We start from the raw sequence: 22,859 nt of genomic DNA, 5'->3' as shown, positions 1-22,859 counted from the left end.
GATTTTAATAAAAACAATCTAGTTAGCAGTTATTAAGTTTAAATCATAAAGAAAAGAGTTTTATGTTGAATTTAGACTAACATATACACTTAAGTGCATCAAATATCAACATTAAATATTCTTAAATTGCTTAGGCTTTTCAAATATAAGTGCTTCTTTAAAATACAAAAAACCAAAGATAAATCCATTATTTTGATATGCAAAGTATTAACGGTTTCTAGCGAACAGTAAAAGTAACGAGCGTAACAGGGCAACTGCCCGCATAGGTGGCGTGTTGGCAGCACCCTGTTATCCGCTCCAAATGCAGTGCTAGAAAGCGCGTGCCAAAGAGAATTCCACACCGCGATTCAGCGACGGTCCCTCTGGAATTCAGTAATTTAGTACTGCTGCTGCCGTGGTAGTCGTGACTTCCCCTCTGCACTTTCCGCCCTCCGTCAGCGTTTTATCGAATAAAGCGAATTAAAATTAAGATCGTGGCTTCGCCCCGCTGCGTAACTGAATAAAGCGAATTTAAATCAAGGGCTTTGACGTCTACCAAGCGGCTGAGAGGGGCTGCAACAGGAAGCGCACCAGAGACGGGGCACAGATCCACATCCACCGATCGTCGTCTATCTACAGAGGATTAGGAGCAGCGCAGTCGGAGATCGTGATCGGTGAGTTTCGAGAAGGAGCACTTGTGTGCGACAGCCAAATTACAAGGCCACGCACAGTCGAAATCTAAATAGCAAAACCCGATTATCGAAATCGAAAACCAGCACATAATTAATTGCTGCTTAGATATTTTAAGCGCTGCATTGGCGGTCAAGGTTGCAGCGACGAGGACAGATGATGGAGCAAGCGCACGCTTTCTCGCTCGCTCGCACACAAACACACACACACACGCACGTATGTGCGCCTGCGAGCGAGTTTAAAGTTCAGTACCTGTTGCTGCGCTCGCTCTATCTCCCTCTCGCACAGCCTCGCCGCCGCCCGTGCAATAGTGCGCTCTCGCTCACACGGGCCGCGCAGCGTGTAATTTAATTTAATTCACTTCTGTTATTAATTTGCGCTATTTGCACGCTGGAACGCCGTCTTCCACGTCTCAAAACGAGTCGTAGGCCGAATTGCATAACCAAAAACGCGACTCGGATGGGTCGCCAATCGCCCTCGCCCATCGCAAGTTAGTTTTCTGCTCGTCGCTCACCGCTGAGAACAGCTGTCGACTGTCTGCTTCCCGTACAGTGAACACTCGATGGAGGCAACGCAGATATTCCCCATTTCAGAACTCGAAAACACAACTTTTAAAAACATTACACATTTTCCAATTGGAGTCGGCGTTGCCTTTAGTTTCCAAGTTATTAAAAACAACTTGTTGTGTTGTGTGTGTGTTCATTATACACACACACTTTCATGTCGAAATCAACGAAATCATAGTATCCAAATTCAATACAACGTCGCTCTCCGAGAAACAAAATTGAAAGTGGCCAACTTCGGAATGCCGAAGTGGGTATACTCTAGCTGAACTCTGTAAAGTCGATCCATTTTGATAAAACTAAGAACGTAGTTAAAAAGACAGCTAGAATAGGTATGTACATAAAGTCAAATTAATAAATCGTGTAAGTGTACCATAAATTATTGTCACAGAAAGATAATGCCATCTCGAGTCAGATCATATCACTGAAATTCAAGTGCAAAGACCACTCAAATACACAGAGTATTATGCTATGACCCCCATTATGGGGCTACCTACCTATTAACGCTAGACCCTTAGATCTTCCACACAAAGAACCATTAAAAGGGGAAGGTCGGTTTTGGGGTTACATTTAATTAATTTCGGTCAATCCTCCCATTTCGGAGCTACACTGAGCATGGAGCTACATTTCATCCTTTTCGGACCGACACATTCGGGTTTTGATAAGGAAAACTACTTGAGCGCGAAGTAAACATGCCTAGTCACGCTTACTTTATAATTCTCCGTCGATCCGGACGAATAATTCGCGACTGTCATCGTGTTTGGGGAATTTCAAAATCACATTTGCCAAGCGAGATTCTCAGCGTTATCACGCAAATTACACTTGTGTATGTGATACTAAATGGGCGTTTGTTTTGACTAAACCGTACACTTTGTTTGAATAGATGGCTAAGCTTAACGGCCAAGATCATTTATCTAATTCTCCGTATGTAGATAAACAGGTAGTAGATGTGCGCTCGAGAAACAGCCACTTAGTTAAAGTATGTTTTAGAAGTACTTTCAATTACTTTTGTAGTAGATTCTTGTTTTGGTTTTTCGTGATCATATATGTAAATATGAGGTTCCTAACACAATTGAATTCCACAGCTCAAAGTTTAGGGTTCAAGCATTGCGGTGTCGTCATTCCAACCCGACAGCACACATGGGTGACCTATAAAAAGAGACCAATTCTATGTTCCCCGCCACTTGTTGCCAGTGTTGGTTCGTTATCGAGAGCGTCGAACACCTACCTTCCTCGATATCGGACGAGAATGACGATATTGCCGTCGATTTGCATATGCCTCGCATGTGTTTAATATTTATTTTCTGCCTTTTGCTGACCACAGCAACAAGAACTATTACGCGACTCTATACAAAGTACACGCACGTAGCGACGCATTAGCAACATTAAAGCATTAAGTCAACCCCGAATTCAAGGTGACAATCCAGCGGAGCCCTGAAGGCCCCCAAACAAAAGATAACTTCCAAATGTTTAGCTTCAGATTTCCAGTGAATGTGCTTTCGGCACTAGTTAAAACTGGAAGCAGTCGGGCAAACCTATTTGAACTCCAGGTGTGCATTTCAGAACTCAAAACCAAACATAAGAAAAGCGTTTCAATTTGCATTTTCTTTTCTTCCTTATATGTATATTGGGTAAATGGCTGTTATCCATACCATATGCCATAAAAATGAAAAACCCATTAAGGCCTAATGCAAGCAAATGCCTTGCAAAAAGTGATTTTATGTTTGTCATGGCTTAATCCGATTTGTTAACTAAAATCTATCTCTAGTTTTACATTGATTCCACAGCAAATAAGCCTTTGCTCAGTGCAATTGGCGATTTCCTGGGAACGAGCGCTAGTAAAAGTGTTAATCGATCGATTGGAAACCAAATTTCGCTATTTTGCGCACCACAAAGAGTTTCGGCTTGGGAACAGCGCATTTCGAACGCTTTTACTCGCTTTCATCATATCTCGCGACCGACGGCGGCGTTTGATAAGCGCGTGCATAAAACCTGTTGCTCCCGGCTGTCAGTGAGCAGTGCTCTCTAACGCGAAACACACGTTGCGTCGCCACAGCGGATCCAATCGAATTCATAGTTCAAATTGCACCAGTGCAGCACTGCATTTGACTGATAGATAGATAGACGTAGTTGTAGTCGGCAGTACAGCAGTGCTACGGATACGTCCCAAGGTACGATCGATTAAAACCAGATGCGCGTTTTCAATGTCAGCCGCCGGCGCTGGCACTGGCGCTGGCGGAACATCCAGCTAGAGCGGTACCTTGCACCGTTAAGACAAGTGCGGAAGCGGACGGACTACCGTTAGACGCACAGCCGATGCTCCGCCGCCAGCGGCTGGCATACGTGGAATACATTAGAGTGCGTGTCCAAAGTGCGCGACATGCAAATGGAGCTAAATCAATGTTATGCAAAGCGAAAACTATAGCGCCGTGAATTCTGTGCCCTTTTTGCAGTCATACACTTACCACCATGGCCAGCGAGCAAACGATTGATGGAGCAGCCGCAATCCCCAGCGGCGACGAACCCTTCTTGGGCCTGCTGGACGTGGCCCTACTGGCGGTGCTCATCGGCGGAGCAGCCTTCTACTTCCTGCGCAGCCGCAAGAAGGAGGAGGAGCCAACCAGGAGCTATTCCATACAGTAAGTATAGCATATATGTATGTAGTTAATTCCGAACCATCATCCAAAATCATGGCAATTCTTCAATTCGATGGATAAATTCTTGAGAAAACCTCTTAAAGAACTTGTTTGTTATGCCCACATCACAGAACTTGAAACTGCTTCTGCAATGAAATGCACGCCAGATACAGGCATGCATCGAAATGATTCGGTTCATTCCGTCACAGATCCACATGTTTCGCCGATTTGTTCGAATCGATCAGGCATTATTCGACTCGGTATGATTCATTCATTGCAAACAATGTACGAATGTGTGATTCGTATGATTCATTCGCCCATCTGGCTGTTTAACTGCACGTTAAGATAAGATTTAAATTGGACAGAGATTTTAACGCATATCTTTACGTTCTCCAGACCCACCACAGTGTGCACCACCAGTGCGTCGGACAACTCGTTCATCAAGAAGCTGAAGGCATCCGGACGCAGTCTGGTCGTTTTCTATGGCTCGCAGACCGGAACCGGCGAGGAGTTCGCTGGCCGTCTGGCCAAGGAGGGCATTCGTTACCGGCTGAAGGGCATGGTTGCCGATCCCGAGGAGTGCGACATGGAGGAGCTGCTGCAGCTGAAGGACATCGACAACTCCTTGGCGGTCTTCTGCCTGGCCACCTACGGCGAAGGCGATCCCACTGACAACGCCATGGAGTTCTACGAGTGGATCACCAGCGGCGATGTCGATCTGACCGGGCTAAATTATGCGGTGAGTACGGGCAAAATCACACAAAACGGCGTTATCTGCACGCATACTGATTACACGACTCCCATTGGCCAAACACGGAGTCCGTTTCACTTATCAAAACACTGTTCCACTGATAAGTGATATTTATTCCACGAATAATCGCAATTTTGGCTATCTCTGTTGTTTGTTGTGTCTCGATACAGCTGATGTAAGCGAAACGAAAACAGTTGAAATGGCATTGGGGGATCCTAATTAACAGATAGGCTGTAACCTGATAGTGTAGCTCACCAGGAAGAGTTTTTTCTAAATAATTAATCTGCTATTGGAAATCACCATCCTCAAAATGCCAGCACTTCATCGTACGTTCATTGATTGAAATCTATTTGTTTCTGGCCGTGTCACACCGTTATTTCAAACATTTAAACCACGCTGATTATAGCGTGTCTTAATATTGCCTACAGGCCAACTGCTAGCAAACTTATCAACGTTATCAGTTGCCTAATTTGAATCGCCCGCCCAACTGGCAACTCAAAATTGCGTAGCTTGGGCTCGTGTGCCGTAGCAGTCGGCTTTTGCGTGGCAGCGCTCGCATGGAATTTTTAGTTGGTTCGTGAAAAACAATGTGCTCAATGTCGATCCCGGTTCTTGCGCAATTTGTTTACAATTTCCGTGTTTGCACTACGGATCAATCCGGCAAATGTAGGCCGGAGAATGCAGAGTACGGTCGCCACATCTGCGCACCTGCTCGTCAGGTTCCGCCACCAAAAGCTGCTCAATTTGCTCGGCATTTTGCATACTTTACGTAATAGAACAGCTAGCGTCAAACGAAAGATAGAATGGAAGGTATTATAAAGTTTAGTTCTACAATTACTTATAGTAAAAGCTATAAAACTAATAAGTGATAACCTTTTCAATCCTATAATGGGTCTCATTAAAATTGACAGCTTAATCGTTGATTCATTTAAATACTAAGGTGATATAAGCATACATCATGCATTATAAGTACATAGTTAAGTTAACTGCATTCCATTCTGTTGTAACTAAAGCCAACCTTGTCTGATTGCAGGTCTTCGGCTTGGGAAACAAGACCTACGAGCACTACAACAAGGTGGCCATCTATGTGGACAAGCGGCTGGAGGAGCTGGGCGCCAACCGGGTCTTTGAACTGGGCCTGGGCGACGATGATGCCAAGTAAGTGGATGGGTGTAGCGAAAACTGGGAGCCTTACTAACGCATTACTTTACTCACAGCATCGAGGATGACTTCATCACGTGGAAGGACCGCTTCTGGCCCGCCGTGTGCGACCACTTCGGCATCGAGGGCGGCGGCGAGGAAGTGCTCATCCGTCAGTACCGTCTGCTGGAGCAGCCAGAGGTGCAGCCTGACCGCATATACACGGGAGAGATTGCCCGCCTGCACTCGATTCAGAACCAGCGACCGCCCTTCGACGCCAAGAACCCCTTCCTGGCCCCCATCAAGGTTAACCGCGAGCTGCACAAGGGCGGCGGTCGCTCCTGCATGCACATAGAGCTGAGCATCGATGGCTCCAAGATGCGATACGATGCCGGAGACCATGTGGCCATGTTCCCTGTTAACGACAAGAGTCTGGTGGAGAAACTTGGCGAGCTGTGCAAAGCCGATCTGGATACTGTGTTCTCGCTTATCAACACCGATACGGACAGCAGCAAGAAGCATCCATTCCCTTGCCCCACCACGTACCGCACGGCTCTGACCCACTACTTGGAAATTACGGCTATTCCCCGCACGCACATCCTCAAGGAGCTCGCCGAGTATTGTACCGACGAGAAGGAGAAGGAATTGCTGCGCAGCATGGCCTCCATCAATCCCGAGGGTAAGAATTATTATTCCTGGACAAAAACATATTCTAAAGTATATTGGGTTGCAGGAAAGGAGAAATACCAGAGCTGGATTCAAGACGCATGCCGCAACATTGTCCACATTCTGGAAGACATCAAATCCTGTCGCCCACCCATCGATCACGTTTGCGAACTGCTGCCCCGCTTGCAGCCCCGTTACTACTCCATCTCGTCGTCTGCTAAGCTGCACCCTACTGATGTCCACGTGACAGCCGTTCTCGTGGAGTACAAGACTCCGACAGGGCGCATCAACAAGGGCGTGGCCACCACATATCTGAAGAACAAGCAACCCCAAGGCAGTGAGGAGGTGAAGGTGCCCGTCTTCATCCGCAAGTCGCAGTTCCGTTTGCCTTCGAAGCCGGAGACGCCTATCATTATGGTGGGTCCTGGCACGGGCTTGGCCCCCTTCCGCGGTTTCATTCAGGAGCGACAGTTCCTGCGCGATGAGGGCAAGACCGTGGGCGAGTCGATTCTCTACTTCGGCTGCCGTAAGCGCAGTGAGGATTACATCTACGAATCCGAGTTGGAGGAGTGGGTTAAGAAGGGTACTCTCAATCTGAAGGCTGCCTTTTCCCGCGACCAGGGGAAGAAGGTCTATGTACAGCACCTGCTTGAACAGGACGCAGATCTTATATGGAACGCGATTGGCGAGAATAAGGGACACTTCTACATCTGCGGGTAAGTTGCTAGGGGACCAACATGTACACAGGATTCTTAACACCCGCTCTTCAAATTTCAGTGATGCGAAGAACATGGCCGTGGACGTTAGGAACATTTTAGTGAAAATTTTGTCCACAAAGGGTAACATGAGCGAGGCTGACGCCGTGCAGTATATCAAGAAGATGGAGGCTCAGAAGCGCTACTCGGCCGATGTGTGGAGCTAATCTAATCCAAAAGCCAACCGATAAGCGTAAAGTTTTCTAGTTCACTAAGCTATGTAAGCGTAATTTTTTGGTTTGGGAACTTCATGCTGCAGTTCAACAAACGAATGAGTACCGATTAAGTGTATGTCTAGTGTAATTGACTCGAGCTTGACCCTGGACTGTTTGATGGGACAAACTGAGATGGAATCTAAGTAATGAAATGAGCGGAGTAACAAGTTATCGATTAAGTAGCTGTGTACGAGTGCAGATTATTTAAAGTCCTTTATACAAGCAATTTACTTTGTATTCTCTTGGTGATTTCAATACAAAAACGAAACATGATGTGCAATTAAACAGTGACATTGCAATTGTATTTTTATAAATAAAGAAAAGTACGGTTGACTTCTTTAATGCTGTTCGTAAATTTGACTAATATTTCTTCTACGGCTATAATAGATACCATAAACATTTTGATATCTTTATAGCTACGTACGGTGTAAAATTTAATACTTTTCCGTTAATACTTTTCTTGTTTAAAATTGAAATTTTGTTTGCATCTAAAAAACTATAGGTGTTGCATACGTTTTGGCTGAATAATAAGTTAAGTTGCTTTTACACTCATGTCGCAATAAAGACTGTTAGCTTCGAGTTCCCATTGAAAATAGCGCACAGCCGGTATTTTGCAAGGTTTTTAAAACAGTAAACCTGAATATTATATCTTTACAAATGAATGTGAAATCAGCAAATATATTTTTGTAAAATCCTAATATGGGTAGTTATATTAAAATGGTATATATATATGTTAGTAGCGTAATAGTACTTCAATCTAAGACTCCAGCGCGTTCGAAGTGCGGTAGCGTGTAGCGCAGTGTATCCGCCAGTCGGCGAGACTGGAACATCTGACGCACCTTCTGCTTGGCGAAATCGGCGTCCTTGAAGCTCTCCAGGTTGTTGTCGGCCGTCTGGGCCTTGTCCTGGCTAACGGTGGGGAAAATGCCGTAGCTGGCAAAGAATCCGTACGACTCGCGACGATGGACCTCATCCAGGATTTGCTCGTAGCTGGGCACCGGGACGCCCATGTCCAGGTCGAGCAGCGTTTTGGACAGCCGCGCGTGGTAGGTGCGCAGCAGCTGGCTTCGCCGATGTCGCAGCACGTCCAACGTCAGGCTGGTGTAGAAGAAATAGTTGAGGTCGATGCCCGGACTGCCCCACACGCTCATCTGGAAGTCGATGAGGATGAGGTCCTGCGGGCGCTGTGCGGCATCATACTTGAACAACATATTGTTGACCCACAGGTCACCGTGGTTGAGTACCCTGACCTCCTTCTCCTGCGGCGCCTGGCTCCGTTCCAAGTTGGCCCGCTGGTTTCGCATGTACTTGCCGATCTTCTCGGCGATGCCCTCGAAGCCGGGCCACGTGCTCACCAGGTGGTGCAACTCCTTACCATTGCCCGAGAAGAACTGCATTAGCAGTCCATCGTCCTTGGCTAAGCCCCTCGGCGATAGCATTCCATCGCCATATGCATCGAACAAGTGGGGATCCTGGCCATGTCGAGGTAAGTCTTCAATCTATTTCTCTGTTTATGAAAAATACTTACCAGCGCCGCCAAGGCCATCGAAGTGGCATGAAACTCCGCCAAGCGCTCCATGACCAGCTGACAGTGCTCCTCGTTCAGGCCCAACTCGCGTGAAGCCATCACGAAGCCCTTCTCGGCCAGATCTTCGAACACAAGCGAGTTCTCCGGGTGTTTGAGGCAGTGGTAAAGTCTGTGGAAGTAATAAGGATATGGGACAAAGGATAGTAGGTCAAGAATAATTTGTTTTCGTACATCAACTCTTAAATAGTTTTTTACATATGCTTATTGGAATGGTGCTAATAATTAATTTCTAATACTTTTTTTTAGGGGTAAATAAACGTTGTTGATAACAGAGTGACTTGCAACAGTGCGTATGAGTAATGCGAAATATCGATTTTTGTTTGAAGCGGAATTTCAAGCTGGCTGAATTTCGTTTGCTACTCACTTGGGCCCAAAGCTTCGTTTGCACTGCATCAAGAGCTCCAGCCGGGGAAGCACTTCGTAGTAGGTGATCTTCTCCTTGAGGTACACCTGCAGGTCATCAATGAACTCCACCGAGTCCAGGTGGGGAATGCTCTTCACAATGAACGTCATGTGCTGCTCCGGATGATCGGGACGCTGGAACGATACCTTCACTCGGTAGATCTGACTGCAGTAGTTCTCGCCCGTGCTGCTGCCCATCCGGATGTGAATGGAGAGCAGCTGCACCCTGGCTGTTCGCAGGGCTGTCTCCAGCACCTCTTCGAAGAAGGCCACGTCCAGGTGGCTGGGTGGAGCAACCACGTCCGCGTCGAACACAATGCTGCACATCTTGCGATCGTTTGAAAAGTGGCTACCGGTCGGTGCTCAATTTATATACGTGTCAGTGGGGCTCGCTGTGATCTTGCACAGCGGATTCCGGCGGCGCAATTAATTATAGTTATGTGTATCCAGTTATAGGTAGTATTAGACTTTAAGTGTATATATATATATATATATATAGACTTTAATAGGCGACAACGAGATGTCTAATTTTTTGATACTTGTAAAACACGCAACGCGGAGACGTCCAACTTTTTTTGACGCATTTAACTAGTAATTTGACTTCCTACTTCAGACTTTGCCGACAATATTGTGTTTGAATATTTTTCGAATTCTGCTGAATGGATTCCACTTGCAACGATTGGCAGATCATTATCTTATCAAGCTTCGTTTCGAATTTGCATTAATACAACGAGTTTTTGATAAGGGAACGCTTTCAGTCAAGTGTCAATCCGAGGTTAATTAGTAATCGCGAACGCCTCCTAAATATATTTTTTTTTGTACGTAATCATTTATATTATACTCGTATTTGGTTGGCATGATTAAATACAATATTCATATCCACGTAAAACAGCACAAGGTGTCGATCGTATAAAAAAGGTGGCTGTTAGCATTCTAGATTTAAAATACACCCACTATTTAAGTTATGGGGATTATAAACTGAATATATCTCATTATCATCAATCTGTTGTTTCTACGTGATAGCTTTAATAAAATAATCAGACAAGAGATAACACCATTCCACTTTTTTATTAGTTGACGTAATGATAGAGCCCTAAGCAAATGTTCCCAGGCTGCAGAAACTTACTGGGAATGTTTAAGGAAACAACCATAAAATCATCAAATTCTGAAAACACGTGAAGGCGTAGGGTACTATTATCTATCACGTAACATGCTTGGTTATTCAAGATGATTACACTCTTTAGTGGAAATGCGTAATATATAATATAATTATTCAACTCGAGCTGACTGTGCTTCAATCAGATTTCCTCCCTCTGCTATTTCATAACATGCTCCATTATTTTAATGGTACTTTCGGAATCATATATGTATATGTCCCTGAAGGTAACGCGACAATGTGATCTTATCTTAATATTAACTATTTCTGAAGCATCAAAAGTCAGCGTACACTTGTCGATCAAGTGGTTTACTAAATCGACAAAATTGGTTTTTTGTTGTGCAAGCCCCTGACTTTGTTTCCATAGTCTGATACCATTTTCCTGAAATCCGATTAACACAAAACACATAAATTGCGATAGCCCAACATTTTCGTTTTAATTTATTGCATCGAAGTCAGGTTTAGTACTTTAATCAATTTAAAAGTCCACCATTTGGCACTTTACATTCCCAGGCAAGAAGCTAATATAGCTATATTAAGGATGTGCGCCTTGGAAGAGCCTCCATTTGTATCACAAAGGTAAAAGAGCCCCAACCTCCATAATACTCATGCCACTTTTCAGTAGTCCTCGAAGACGCCGAGTGAGTCAGCTCGCTGCAGAGCCCACTTTTGGTGGTCGTTGAGGAACTTTTGCGAGAAGATGGCATCCATCTTGCGCTGCTTGAATGCCTCGTCCTGCATGTTCTCAATGCTGTTGTCCTGGGACAGCTCCTTGGGCATGGTGATCATGGGCAGGAAGCCGAACATGCCGAAGAGTCCATAGATTTCGCGGCTGCGCAGCTCGTACTGCAGATCCTCGTAGGTGGGAATGTCCTCGAAGCGGGCGTACTCCAGAGTGTCCTTGAAGGCCGCGTAGTACACCTTGATTAGCTCCTCGCGGCGCTCCTGCAGCAGCTGCAGCTTGATGCTGGTGTTCAGGAAGAAGTTCAGGTCGCACGCCGGACTGCCGTAGAAGCTCAGCTGGAAGTCCACGAAGATGGCGCGCGTGGGAACGTCCGGCTTTGCAGCGTTATCGTATCCGTACATGAAGTTGTTGGTCCACATGTCGCCGTGGTTGAGCACCACGTAGCGATCCCCCTTCCTTGGCCTGGACGCATCCGCGCACACGTTCCTAAAGTTGTCCATGAACCGCTGCAGGTGCTTGCTAATCTTCTCAAAGCCGGGCCAGCTTGCCGAGCTCTTGATGAGCCCCTTGAGGAAGCCGCCGAACATGTGCTCGAAGGTGTCGCTCTTCATCAGGATGTCCTCGCTGAGCATGCCACGTGTGAACTGCTTCACAATGGCGGGATCCTGTGGAATTGCAAAAAAGCACAATTTAGCACAAAGTTCGAGAGTCGTCCAGAGTAGAGTCACTGTTACCTTCTTGGCCAGCACCATGGAGGTGGCATGGAACTTTCCCAGCTGCTGAAGGACGAGGGAGGCGTGGTTCCAGTCGAGACCTGCTTCCCGCGAGGCGACACTGAATCCCTCCACCTTGAGGTCGCTGAACACGATCGTTTGCACCGGAGTCTTCACCGAGTGATAGTATCTGTTTGCGAGATTGAGAGGCTAGTGAGCACTGCATACTTTCACCAAAAACTTTCAGCAACCTACTTTGCGCCGAATGTGTCGCCACGGCTGAGGATATCCAAACGGGGCAAGACATCGGTGTAGGTCTGCTTCTCCTTGATGAACACACAGACATCCTCCAGAAACTGGGTGGCTTCGGTGATCGGGATGGTCTTCACAATCAGCGAAAGCTGTTCCGTGGCCGGCGATTCTCCACCATCGACCCACCTGGCGAACGTGACTGCGACGCGATAGATGGCCGAGCAGTAGTTGTCGCCCGGATTGCTGCCCCACGCAAAGTTGATCTCCTTTAGGGTCACCTTCGACTCCCGCAGACCCTCCTCCAGGGTCTCTGTGAAGAACTGCTCGTTGAGATACTCGGGCACCGAGATATTCTGCTCGTTCTTGATGACCACCATTGCGAAATATGTGAACTATTGTATCTCCGACTAAAAGGGGAAGCTTCCGATCGAAACCTTAACGCTCGCCTTGCGTAGCCAACTGATTTTGCGACCGCGTAGAACTCGACGTTATATATTTGCCCACAATAGTGTTGGTTTTTTGGGAAATGTTTATACGACAATTTCGAGCTTTTCATATGAGTGTGGTGTCATCGTAAAAAAAAACTAATTGGGCAGTAAAAAGTACAGTGGGTTGATATTGATTTGAATTTCGTTTTGCAGTGAATTTCTATTTTGCGGGTAAAATACGTCGAGGAAAAAATACATATTTTGTTTATGTTATGGTATTGAGCTCTCTTTAGTTTCACTTTAGGTAATTTATTGTATATTTCTTAAAAGCTTTTTTATTAGCTTTTTAAAGAAACGAGGCGACGATTTATATGTAGCGTTTTCAATTAACATATTCTATTTTAGTTTCCGCATAGTTCTAGCATAAATAACGATAAATATTATTGCACGATTATTGCTGATGCTTCAAATTTGCCATAAATCAATTCAAGATTTGCTAGACCCAACATTGTGCTTCTCTAGCACATTTATATTTATCTCTAATAATTAAGTATTTGAACAATAAGTGCACTATCTTGTTGATTTACCCTATATTTGGGGACATTTTCTTGAATAATTTTTTATAATATTTTGTACTTGGAAAACTCTACTGTGGCCCACTGCTCGCCTTGAGCTTTCTAGAGGCAAAAGCCTCGTTTTAGTATCACTCTTCGCGTTTTGCATAGTCATCTCCATCCAACGAAATACACATGCTTGTGGGTTGATGAAACCCTAATTAATTTTCAGCTCTTGTGCTTCGTTTTGTTTTGATAGAAGCAACCTGTTGATCGCAGTCATTCCACCACGTCATAGGTGCTCTATTGAAAGATTGAGATTCGTTGCTTGATAGTTGAGTTAAACAACAGGCGGTGCTTCACTGCTGGAACACCGCCCGTCAGTGGGTCAACAGACCTGGTATTTGTTCTCGGTGTTATCAACTGTGCTGGAGGTATCCGGATTGGAATATACGAGAACTATAGAAACGTGGGCCAGTTCATATACATACATGTGTTCACTTAGTTCTGCTCATTTAGTTGTGCTCATTCAGTTTTTACTTGCGATGGCGGTGGGGTTTACCGTCGACGGGTTCAGGGAGGGATTTGGACAGCGCGGGGAATTCGGATCACCCACTTTGTATCTTATAGAAAACTATATATTATCATTCAACACATTGAAAATGAGCATACGAAATAATCAACTAAAAATAATAATAATAAATAATAACACTGTATATGATTGAATCGCATTTTTTAAAGATTTTACTATCTACATTTAATACATAAAATTTAAAATACTTGTATGGCATTATTAAATACGAACTTAATTTGAAACAAATCAACAATAGATACCTTTTATGATTTAGCATTATATAAAAATGTCACTTATATTTAAGCTCTATAAAAATGTCAGTTATAAATCTATCAGCTAATGAACTTATTCAATGCAACATTTTCCTAAAAAATAAAAATATTACATGATAGCTGGTGTCTGGAATCGATGCTAGTCCGCTACTGACCACAGGTGATGAAAATTTCCTCAGCGATTAAAACCCAGCCCATCACCTTATCACGCACACGCCAACCATAGATTAAATCATTCCCTCGGAGCTTTTGTGTTAACACGCTCTGTAATTTTGGTGTGTCAAAACATACATTAAAACACTACAAAAAAAATATTGCAAAATAAATAATAATAATATTTTCAATGAATTTATAGTGCCTAATAAAGTTTGTGTCAAAACTTTTCTAATTGTACTTTATTAGTTAGCTTGATAAAATAAGTTCACAGCTCGGTTAAAAGTCATGAAAAGTCGGCTTGCAAGTGTCTTCTTGACAATCATTTCTTAAAAACATAATATTTTAATCGTTCGCATGATTCACTTGCCAGTAAAATGCTTTTGAGCAAAAGTTATGCGGTGCCAGTTTTGAAAGTTAGCCCTCTGCTGTTGCGTCCTTTCAGCCTTCAGTTGCATGATGTAGTTCTCCATCAGCTGACTGGGCGTGGTTTGTCGGAAGTTCAACGTGGGTGTGGGCACGGTTATGTCTAGATCCATCTGCCGTCGAGCCCTCCACCTCCGACGCAGTCCATCCAGGCCAAAGGCCGGCACCTCGATGCACAGGAAGTAGGCCAACTCCATGCCACTTATTAAGGAGCAGCCCAGAAACAAACCGGCTATGCCGCCAAAGCTTACTGCAAGAAAAACAATGTTTACTTATTAATTAGGAAGAAAATATCAACTATGTTCCTAAAGCAAACATATATCAGTGTTAATATGCCGGGCATATTTATTTTGAAACTGGTCAAGACTCGGGTTAAGTAACGCAAAAAGCTGCCATAGAAGCTGTTTGAGCTTTTGCACTGACCCATTAAGTCCACCCAGCCGAAGACGAGGCTGGTGCGATAGACCATAATGGTCTCGAAGCGGTAGTGCACATCCAGGTCCACGTAGGAGTTGTTCTCGTATACATCCGGCGGCAGGAAGGCGGGCCGGACATCGTTGATGTAGTTGAGGGAGTAGCAGTTGCGGAAGCACCTGCAGGACATGCCCTTGAATTGGTTGCGCACGAACGCCTTCTCGCCGGGATTGTGGGAGTAGATGAGCAGGTCTGCGGGTGAGAAAGAGTTAGTTTATAGAAGTTCTTCCTCAGTAAAGATAGACTAGTACTAACCATTGTGCTCAGCGAGGCAGAGCAAGTCCTGCGCCCGACACGACCGATATTGACCTGGCCAAAGGAACCAATGAATCGGTCATCATTTGGAAACGTGTTTGATAGCGAGCTCACCCGGCGGAAACAGCAGTTCCATTGTGCAGTTGCAATAGCGCACCAAGTACTCCTGCTGGCACTCGGACTGGCAGTTCTCAATCATGTAAACGTATCCTTGCAGCGACTTGAAGTCCTTGCTGTTGTGCTCGTCCTTGGGAGTCATTAGGCATCCAAAGTGCAGGATAAGTAATAAACCTGTTGGTTCCTAAACAGATAGCCACTCACATCGAAAACGCACTCCCGCTGGTCGGAGCGAACTCCCCGGGTGTCGTTGTCATAGAAGTAGATGACGGGCTCGATCTCCAGGGTCGTCTCCGTGTTCGCGGGCACAAAGTAGGGATTGTTGTGCCACACGAAGGGCTCGGTTACCATGACATCGATGCCCTTCATGGCACCCGTCTCCCTGCGCCCCGGCCAGTGCTTCGTGGGCTGGATGAGAACGCGCACGGACAGGGCGCTCATGGGACCCGCCGATCCAGTGCGCCAGGGCCACATGGGATCGAGCAACTGCATCCGCCTGCCCTCGTCCGTCTCCAGCGTGTTGAACGCCCAGCACAGGCCGTTCTTGCTGCGCCGCTTCGAGAAGATCTCGCAGCAGTTGTAGGCGTGGTGGCGCCACACGCAGTCCGAGAGCAGCTCGTTGCAGCGCCAGGTCATGAAGTCGACCACCTGGCTGAAGTTGACGTAGTTGAGCAGCTCCGTCGGCTGGTTGCGCAATCGCTCGAAGGACTGAAAGTGGCCAAAGTACGCGTCATCATAGCTGCCCACAATCAGCTCGAAGAGCTCCATCTGTGCGGAGTCACTGCCGTTGGCCAGGAACCTGGACTTCGCCTCGGCCAGGCGCAGCCAGTTGAGACGATTCCGGTTGCAGATCGTTATGACTGGGAAGGGTATGCGGTAGACCGGAAACCGAGTGCTATCCACCACGGTCTGGAAGTGGGCGGCATTGTAGCGGGCGGAGAGGATGAGGCACACGTACACCGCGCCCAGGAAGGCACTCACAAAGGTGCACAGCCAGACGAACCGCTCCCACCGACTGGCCTTGGCACTGAGCAGCCTGTCCAGGCCGTGGATTGTGGTCCGTTTGCCAAAGCGCAGGGCCAGCTGCCAGGCGGACTGGGCCAACTGTTGGGCCAGGCGACTGGATCTGGCTGGCCGCTGCTCCTGCTGTAGCTTCGACGGAGGAAAGTAAACCAGTGTCATGTCGGCACAGGACTCACTGAGTTTGGTTGAGCGGAATGCCTGGGTTTTATACCACCAAAGTGAAGGGAATGCGTGCTGAAATGCAGTGGTAATTAGATGCCGTTTAGCGCGTTGACAACTCACCAAATGCGGTTGACATGCCGGCCCCTTATTAGCCCAATAACAAACTGAGTGACCCGGCTGTCACCCAAAGGTCGGGTCAATCGATTGCCTACTCCCACGAGATCTAACCTGATTCGCAGCCAATGGTCATGGTTGGTGCTAATCAGCATCGAAATAAACTCAATTGAATGCAATCAATCGCAATTGATTTGCAAACAGTGATAAAAAATCCACCTCAACGCATTAGAATGGTGGTGCGACCTTTGAATACCCTGAGATACTTTATCGAGCATTTCCAACGGATCTATGCAAACTTGTTCCATGGGTAAAGCTACTTTAGAATCGTTATTTAACTGACGCTCAAAGATTAGGTCAATCTTTTGAATTGAAAAGCTTTCCAACGGATCTATGCAAACTTGTTCCATGGGTAAAGCTACTTTAGAATCGTTATTTAACTGTCGCTCAAAGATTAGGTCAATCTTTTGAATTGAAAAGCTAATTGGCATCCAAAACAGCGAGGACTTTGATTATTCTATGCGACAAAGTGCCTGCTGCATTCCATACACTACAATAACCCAAACTTTTCGAGCTCGTTTATAAGAGCCATGATGCAGCATGAAGGACTCATATCAAAATGTTCGTTCGCTCCACTGGAAAGGAATCGCGAGCTGAGCACCCAGCTCCTTGGGCGCCAGTCAATGTGAAATCAGGTAACCAAAATGCTTGGACTATGCTGCTCGATAGCTACATATGCAGATCGCACATCCATGGACTGTATCTGCTCTTCTTACCCTCGATGCGACGCCGTATGCGGTGAGATGGGCAACGCAACTCATAGAGTTCGGAAAAAAGCGTATATTTCTTTGATAGAGTCCTGTGGGCCCTGGCCCTGATCTGCGCCTGCACCGTGCTGTTCCACGTGAGCTATTTGCTGGGGGAGCGATACCACAGCAAGCAGTTCCAGACCATCGTGGCCAACGCACATGCTCCGATCGACCACATCGCCTTTCCCGTGGTCATCATCTGCAACAAGAACCGTCTGAACTGGTCTCGGCTGCCCGAGATCAAGTCGCTATACAATATCACGCCGCCGCAAGAGGAACTCTTCGATCGCATCCTTACCGCCTACGATGGTCTCAGTTTTCACAACTTCAACGTGTTCGATTCGCTCGTTGGCGAGTCCTTGGATGAACTCAATCACCTGAACTTCACGCAAATCGTGATTGAGATGTCCTGGAGATGTGACGAAATCCTCCAAGATTGCCACTGGCAGAAAGCACCCAGAGACTGCTGCAAACTCTTTCGACCCCGCCGCCTGCCCCTCGGCTATTGTCTGGCCTTCAACGAGCTGGAGAGGCGACGTGGCATGCAGACTGGAATCAACTCGGGGCTCCTGCTGAGGCTACTTCAACGGCAGACGCATCATGCGCCCGGGAATCCAGGCCTAAGGGGCTTCTGGGTAGGTATTAGTTCCTTTTTCCATAAGATAAGAGCTGGTCTAGAATTTGGTTTATTTTGCCAGCTAACAGTGGTGGAGTCTTCGGTGTGGTTCGGTTTTCCCATCGAGGTGGTGCCCCACATCCGCACCAACGTAGCCGTTACAGCGGTATACCACTACTATGACGAGAGCACCCTGAGCACGCCCTCCAGCTGGCGGCACTGCGTCATGGATTACGAGGAGGAGAGCGAGCACTTCTTCACCCTGGAGGGCCAGAAGTATATGATGGAGAACTGCCAGGCGGAGTGCCAGCAACGCTACCTGCTGCGTTACTGCAACTGCTCCGTGGACCTGTTCTATCCGCCATCCGATTATCCCGCCTGCCGGCTAAAGGATCTGCCCTGCCTGGCGTCCCACAACCATTTGCTGCAGAACTTCGAGCAGCCCGGAGAGCATCCCTATGTGCACCGGGAGAAGTCCGGCCTGGTCTGCGAGTGCCTGTACAACTGCAAGTCCCTCTCCCTGCTGACCGACATGCGGAAGAGTGTCCTGCAACCCTGGCTGCGATCCAATTCCAGCGCCATCGAGAGCATGTGGCTCAACGTCTTCTTCAAGAAGCCCTCCATGCTGGTCTACAAGACCAACTTGATTTACACCTGGGTGGACTTGATTGGTATGCCATTATGATCTATCTATGTGTATATATCATCTCATATTTCATTTTAGTGTCATTCGGAGGCATTTGCCAGCTTTGTTTGGGCTGCTCGATTATCAGCCTCATCGAGTTCGTATTCTTTGCGCTGTACAAAGTGCCTCAATTTTATTGTAAGCGTTTATTGAATGAAAAACGAAATGAATAAAGTTGATTTGATTTGTTACTTACGTCTAAAGGTAGAATTTTACTTATATTTTACATTACACTTGTCAACTGTCAGCAAAGACTCAAACCTCAATAAATTGCACAACCACTGGAAAAATAACATAGAACATCGACGACTACATTATTTTTCGAGATAAATTTCGAAGTTATTTATTTTACTTACATCTCGGTTACTTACATATGGTTCGCATAATTTACTTATACGTTACGTATATTTTACTTGGTTCGCATAATTTACTTATACGTTACGTATATTTTACTTGTATTAGGTAAGGCCGAATTTCATAGCACTTCGAAATCGAAACGATGTTTTGAAAGTAGTTTCGAAATGCTGAATTCTACTTATACCACAAGTTAAGTGCATATTTCTTGCCGCATACATTTTATGTAGAATTGCTCTAAGTTTTTGCTATAAAGGTTCTTTTCAGCTACCAGATGGTAGATGGCTCCATGGTGTCATTGCATCTGAGAATTTATTTAATAATCAAATTGACCTATTTGAAAGTTTAATCATTACAATAAGTAGCGGAAACATGCAGTATAATTACAAAATGTAACCTTTTTCTATCCTGAACAATGGCACTTGGGTCGAATCATCATTTGCATCACTTTGTAGGAATAGCGCTCAGTGCGCCAAGAGTGCCAGACGATCCCCTTCCACTGAAAGTACTGGGCATCATCTCCATTCACATAGACGCCGAAAAGATTACTGGAACAATAAAATGCTTAGCATCTGCAATAACCATATGAGATCACTACCTGTATGTGCAGTTCACATGCCACCAAGGACCGAAATACTCCTCGGCGCAGTTTTTGTGCCACGCATCATTGTCCCTATCGAAGGTGGAAAAGTTCTGGTTGCGGTTGTGCATCATGGAATCCCCTGCGTCGCCGGTGAACTCGCCCAGTTTGGTCATTGCATAGAACTTGTTTTCGCTTTCGACAAAGAATTCATCGTAATGCGCATATCGTGTCTGTCCCTCAAAGTCCTCCAGGTGAATGTACAACTCGTGGGGCTGTGACTTAGTAATGGCGTGCAGTTTGTCCAAGCCAATGAAAAAATCACCATCGAGCTGCCCGAAGCCAGTTTTGTACTCCTCCCAGCTGCGGAAGAAGTTCAACTGGTTGCTGGTGCGCCGGGCTATCACAGTCCATCCGGAACCGGCAATCTCGGCATCGCAGGACACCTGAAAGGGTTCCAGTCGCAACACCTGAATGGTGTAAATTCCATGAGCAGATGGATAAGTGGGGCACTGGGAGCGATGTCTTCCCAGCAATCCGGTGGTATTTAAATCTGAACTACGCTCTTGGATGTTTTCTGTACTGCGACTAGATTCGTGTTCTTCGAGCAAGGCTAGTACCATTTTGTGAAACAATTCTAGTGCGGGTTTATTTCTGCAAAATGGAAGCTTATTTGCATATAACTTTTGGAAGTGGAACTACAAATTTACGTGTTTGCTTCACTCTTGATAGCGGTAGCATTTTGAAAACTCTGTAGGATAATTTAACTGTTGAGTAGTTAAGATACAGGAACTCGAAAGTAACTGATTTACCTCTGTTGAATAAATAAAAAAGGGACCCACAAGTGCCACATATATCCACACTGATCGCATCGTAGCTCGTTAATAAATGAATAAACTTTGCCGCTACTCCATATTTTTACTACTAATTCTGACTCCTAATCACACCACTAGTTGTGATAATTATCATAAATATTACCAATTATATCACATGGCCACATTATACGACTTAGCAGTTTAGTGTGGTTATTTATGGTAGTAACAATTCTCTTATCATTTCGATGCTGATCTATAATTCTGCATTATGATGTATTGATATGCGAATGTTTATTAAAAGTCTGACCTTAGCTTTTCAGTATTTCTCCTTTCAATTGCTCGTTAACCTAAAACTGAATGCCAGTTTGATTCATGGACTTCATTGCCGTCATTTAATCACCGAGCTGATAATCACACTTTGATTGAGGAAACTTCCGGAATAAAAGCCAATTTGAAAATATGCAATAATTTTTAAAGCACAGCCATAAGACTTGCAGACATTCGTATGCCACTAAAGTGGCTGAGCAGACTTTCAGATAGTATATCTGTTTGTGGGTGGTGTAGTGGTGTGGTGGTGTGGTGGTGTGGTTGTGTGGTTGTGTGGTGGGGTCTTCCATCCTAGTGAGTTTTTAACGGCTTATTGAATGCCGGCGGGCGGTGTCTTAACTGCTGCAATGTCGCGTTCGCCGCTTAACAAGCGTCCTCCGGATGCGAATGTGGATGGGCATGGGCATGGGCATGGGAATGGAGATGGCGATGTGGACATGCCCGATGCTCCGTGCAGCTGGGGGCGATTGAGGCGATTGCGGCTCCGTCTGGCGGAGAGGGTCCGGATTGGAAGATTGGAAGGGGTCTTGTCGAAATTACGCTCATAAACGTGACTTGACATAATAATCTGGCTGGAGCGCTCTGACTTCGTTTCACTGGCTTTGTCTTTGGCACTTGCCTTCTGACTCCCGGCCCTTTGCAGCCGTGGCCTCGGCCATCTTCGCCTCGGATTTCTTTACCTTACCCCACTTTCAAGGTGGCGTTTGGATTTTTTGCGCTCTCCTTTTAATTTTTTGCGGTCAGATTTTATGTTTTTATGCTTTGGGGTCAGGCACCGCCCGGCGAATATGGCAAAAATTTCATTAGTTTTGCAAACAAGCAGCCAAACAAACCCAGAAACAAATATTTGTGCCTGCATTTTTTAACAGTTTAGCGCCAGTGGTTGTTCTTCTTGTAGGCGCCACACAGCAGCTTTTTTTTTTTCTTTATCTTGAACTGGAGTAAAGGAGACCGAGCCCAGCTGGTTGGGGTTATGTTCAGGTGAAGGCACTTTCCTCCGGGGATATCAACTGAACAAACAGCGCGGGTATCAGAGAAATGGCATTTCTTGGATTCCTTTTAAAATAAACATTTTATGAACTTTGTTCTTGTACCCTTGCAGATAGCCAGTTGAAAAGGAGCCGAATTTGTCTAGAGGAGGCGGCTGACTTCACCTAATATGTGTGAGTCAAGAGTTGGACACATCTATTAAATCAATCATAAAAACTTATTAAGCTATGAAAAATGCTGCGCTGAATTGTAGCATCAAAAGTATGATTTGAATCGTGGTAGCAGCACAATTACACTTTTACAAGGGTGCGCTTCGTCACTACGTGCATTGTTATTCCTTGCAGATGGGTTGTTATGAGAAGTCCTAAAGGGAACCTTTGATACGCATTAAACTGAGTTACTTTTTAAACGTGCTTAATTATAAATGAAGAAAGAACCAATTTCTTACGCACATCAATAGCAATGTCAACCTTTCTTGGTTGAATGGGATTTCTGGGACACTGTTTTTCCCGACTGTTTCAACTTTCTAACTACCTGCAATAGCTTTCAATTGTAACTTATAGACTTAGCTTGCTTTAAGCTGACAGACTGAAAAATGTACCTATACACTCCATAGGGTCGAATATGCAGCAGGACAGCGTCCAACCAGAGCAGGACTCACCTCACCCTATCACCTGGCCCCATAAATTATGGCAAGAAGGTTACTTTGTAATCAGCAAATTAACTTTATCGCCGAAAGCGCTGTGTCCATACAGTACAGTACACGTGTGTGCGTGGGGCGCCACTTCTCCTGTTCTCCTGTATTCTGTCCATTGAATAATGAGTGATGTTTTGAGTGCATTTTTTATGCTTTTATATACTTTTTGTAGACAGCAATCAAAAATGAAATCGGGGAGGCGTTCTCTTTTTTCCCCCCATAATGAAAATTTTAATATTTGCA

General features: G+C 45.6%; 6 protein-coding genes across 7 annotated transcripts; 2 read left to right on the top strand and 4 right to left on the bottom strand.

Annotated features, from left to right (window-relative positions):
* Positions 1 to 383: 383 nt before the first annotated feature.
* On the top strand, positions 384 to 7,750 carry LOC120449313 (NADPH--cytochrome P450 reductase). Of its 2 annotated transcripts, XM_039631748.2 has the most exons (7): positions 384 to 653; positions 3,686 to 3,871; positions 4,265 to 4,607; positions 5,653 to 5,777; positions 5,837 to 6,438; positions 6,493 to 7,141; positions 7,203 to 7,750. In XM_039631748.2, the coding sequence occupies exons 2-7, from the start codon at positions 3,702 to 3,704 to the stop codon at positions 7,345 to 7,347; spliced, it is 2,034 nt and encodes a 677-aa protein (XP_039487682.1). In that variant the 5' UTR covers positions 384 to 653; positions 3,686 to 3,701; the 3' UTR covers positions 7,348 to 7,750. The 2 variants fall into 2 exon arrangements, with proteins under 2 accessions (XP_039487682.1, XP_039487766.1); XM_039631832.1 differs by lacking the exons at positions 384 to 653; positions 3,686 to 3,871; positions 4,265 to 4,607 and adding an exon at positions 5,283 to 5,429.
* A 291-nt stretch (positions 7,751 to 8,041) lies between these two features.
* Positions 8,042 to 9,999, bottom strand: LOC120449441. Its single transcript, XM_039632033.2, has 3 exons — positions 9,348 to 9,999; positions 8,924 to 9,092; positions 8,042 to 8,867 (listed from the first exon to the last, which is right to left on the bottom strand). Exons 1-3 carry the CDS (start codon positions 9,710 to 9,712, stop codon positions 8,148 to 8,150), a joined length of 1,254 nt encoding a protein of 417 aa, XP_039487967.2. The 5' UTR covers positions 9,713 to 9,999; the 3' UTR covers positions 8,042 to 8,147.
* A 954-nt stretch (positions 10,000 to 10,953) lies between these two features.
* On the bottom strand, positions 10,954 to 12,659 carry LOC120458437. The gene is made up of 3 exons (XM_039646080.2): positions 12,195 to 12,659; positions 11,961 to 12,129; positions 10,954 to 11,891 (listed from the first exon to the last, which is right to left on the bottom strand). Exons 1-3 carry the CDS (start codon positions 12,566 to 12,568, stop codon positions 11,160 to 11,162), a joined length of 1,275 nt encoding a protein of 424 aa, XP_039502014.1. The 5' UTR covers positions 12,569 to 12,659; the 3' UTR covers positions 10,954 to 11,159.
* A 1,875-nt stretch (positions 12,660 to 14,534) lies between these two features.
* On the bottom strand, positions 14,535 to 16,723 carry LOC120458011 (pickpocket protein 19). Its single transcript, XM_039645509.1, has 5 exons — positions 15,649 to 16,723; positions 15,442 to 15,574; positions 15,328 to 15,381; positions 15,022 to 15,264; positions 14,535 to 14,848 (listed from the first exon to the last, which is right to left on the bottom strand). Exons 1-5 carry the CDS (start codon positions 16,624 to 16,626, stop codon positions 14,535 to 14,537), a joined length of 1,722 nt encoding a protein of 573 aa, XP_039501443.1. The 5' UTR covers positions 16,627 to 16,723.
* A 639-nt stretch (positions 16,724 to 17,362) lies between these two features.
* On the top strand, positions 17,363 to 19,026 carry LOC120444009 (pickpocket protein 19). The gene is made up of 4 exons (XM_039623490.1): positions 17,363 to 17,541; positions 17,599 to 18,187; positions 18,251 to 18,839; positions 18,893 to 19,026. The coding sequence occupies exons 1-4, from the start codon at positions 17,363 to 17,365 to the stop codon at positions 19,024 to 19,026; spliced, it is 1,491 nt and encodes a 496-aa protein (XP_039479424.1).
* A 584-nt stretch (positions 19,027 to 19,610) lies between these two features.
* Positions 19,611 to 20,659, bottom strand: LOC120443706 (techylectin-5B). The gene is made up of 3 exons (XM_039622945.1): positions 20,600 to 20,659; positions 19,806 to 20,485; positions 19,611 to 19,755 (listed from the first exon to the last, which is right to left on the bottom strand). Exons 1-3 carry the CDS (start codon positions 20,657 to 20,659, stop codon positions 19,611 to 19,613), a joined length of 885 nt encoding a protein of 294 aa, XP_039478879.1.
* Positions 20,660 to 22,859: the final 2,200 nt, after the last annotated feature.

The sequence above is a fragment of the Drosophila santomea genome, chromosome 2L (assembly GCF_016746245.2).
Source record: "Drosophila santomea strain STO CAGO 1482 chromosome 2L, Prin_Dsan_1.1, whole genome shotgun sequence".
In the NCBI taxonomy this organism is placed as follows: Eukaryota; Metazoa; Arthropoda; class Insecta; order Diptera; family Drosophilidae; genus Drosophila; species Drosophila santomea.
The sequence above is the reverse complement of the archived record's forward strand: the minus strand, read 5'-3'. Positions and strand labels throughout refer to the sequence as shown.

Coding starts and splice junctions, on each gene's coding strand:
- LOC120443706 (XM_039622945.1), bottom strand. CDS start 20,659: ATGCGATCAGTGTGGATATATGTGGCACTTGTGGGTCCCTTTTTTATT. Junction 20,486..20,599: donor TTTTTATTTATTCAACAGAG/GTAAATCAGTTA, acceptor GTAAATTTGTAG/TTCCACTTCCAAAAGTTATA. Junction 19,756..19,805: donor CATGTGAACTGCACATACAG/GTAGTGATCTCA, acceptor TTATTGTTCCAG/TAATCTTTTCGGCGTCTATG.
- LOC120449441 (XM_039632033.2), bottom strand. CDS start 9,712: ATGTGCAGCATTGTGTTCGACGCGGACGTGGTTGCTCCACCCAGCCAC. Junction 9,093..9,347: donor AAACGAAGCTTTGGGCCCAA/GTGAGTAGCAAA, acceptor TTACTTCCACAG/ACTTTACCACTGCCTCAAAC. Junction 8,868..8,923: donor CGATGGCCTTGGCGGCGCTG/GTAAGTATTTTT, acceptor CGACATGGCCAG/GATCCCCACTTGTTCGATGC.
- LOC120444009 (XM_039623490.1), top strand. CDS start 17,363: ATGTTCGTTCGCTCCACTGGAAAGGAATCGCGAGCTGAGCACCCAGCT. Junction 18,188..18,250: donor CAGGCCTAAGGGGCTTCTGG/GTAGGTATTAGT, acceptor TTATTTTGCCAG/CTAACAGTGGTGGAGTCTTC. Junction 18,840..18,892: donor CACCTGGGTGGACTTGATTG/GTATGCCATTAT, acceptor ATTTCATTTTAG/TGTCATTCGGAGGCATTTGC.
- LOC120458437 (XM_039646080.2), bottom strand. CDS start 12,568: ATGGTGGTCATCAAGAACGAGCAGAATATCTCGGTGCCCGAGTATCTC. Junction 12,130..12,194: donor GGCGACACATTCGGCGCAAA/GTAGGTTGCTGA, acceptor TCTCGCAAACAG/ATACTATCACTCGGTGAAGA. Junction 11,892..11,960: donor CCATGGTGCTGGCCAAGAAG/GTAACAGTGACT, acceptor GCAATTCCACAG/GATCCCGCCATTGTGAAGCA.
- LOC120449313 (XM_039631748.2), top strand. CDS start 3,702: ATGGCCAGCGAGCAAACGATTGATGGAGCAGCCGCAATCCCCAGCGGC. Junction 3,872..4,264: donor ACCAGGAGCTATTCCATACA/GTAAGTATAGCA, acceptor TACGTTCTCCAG/ACCCACCACAGTGTGCACCA. Junction 7,142..7,202: donor GGACACTTCTACATCTGCGG/GTAAGTTGCTAG, acceptor TTCAAATTTCAG/TGATGCGAAGAACATGGCCG.
- LOC120458011 (XM_039645509.1), bottom strand. CDS start 16,626: ATGACACTGGTTTACTTTCCTCCGTCGAAGCTACAGCAGGAGCAGCGG. Junction 15,382..15,441: donor GGAACTGCTGTTTCCGCCGG/GTGAGCTCGCTA, acceptor TCCTTTGGCCAG/GTCAATATCGGTCGTGTCGG. Junction 14,849..15,021: donor CGGCTGGGTGGACTTAATGG/GTCAGTGCAAAA, acceptor TTTTTCTTGCAG/TAAGCTTTGGCGGCATAGCC.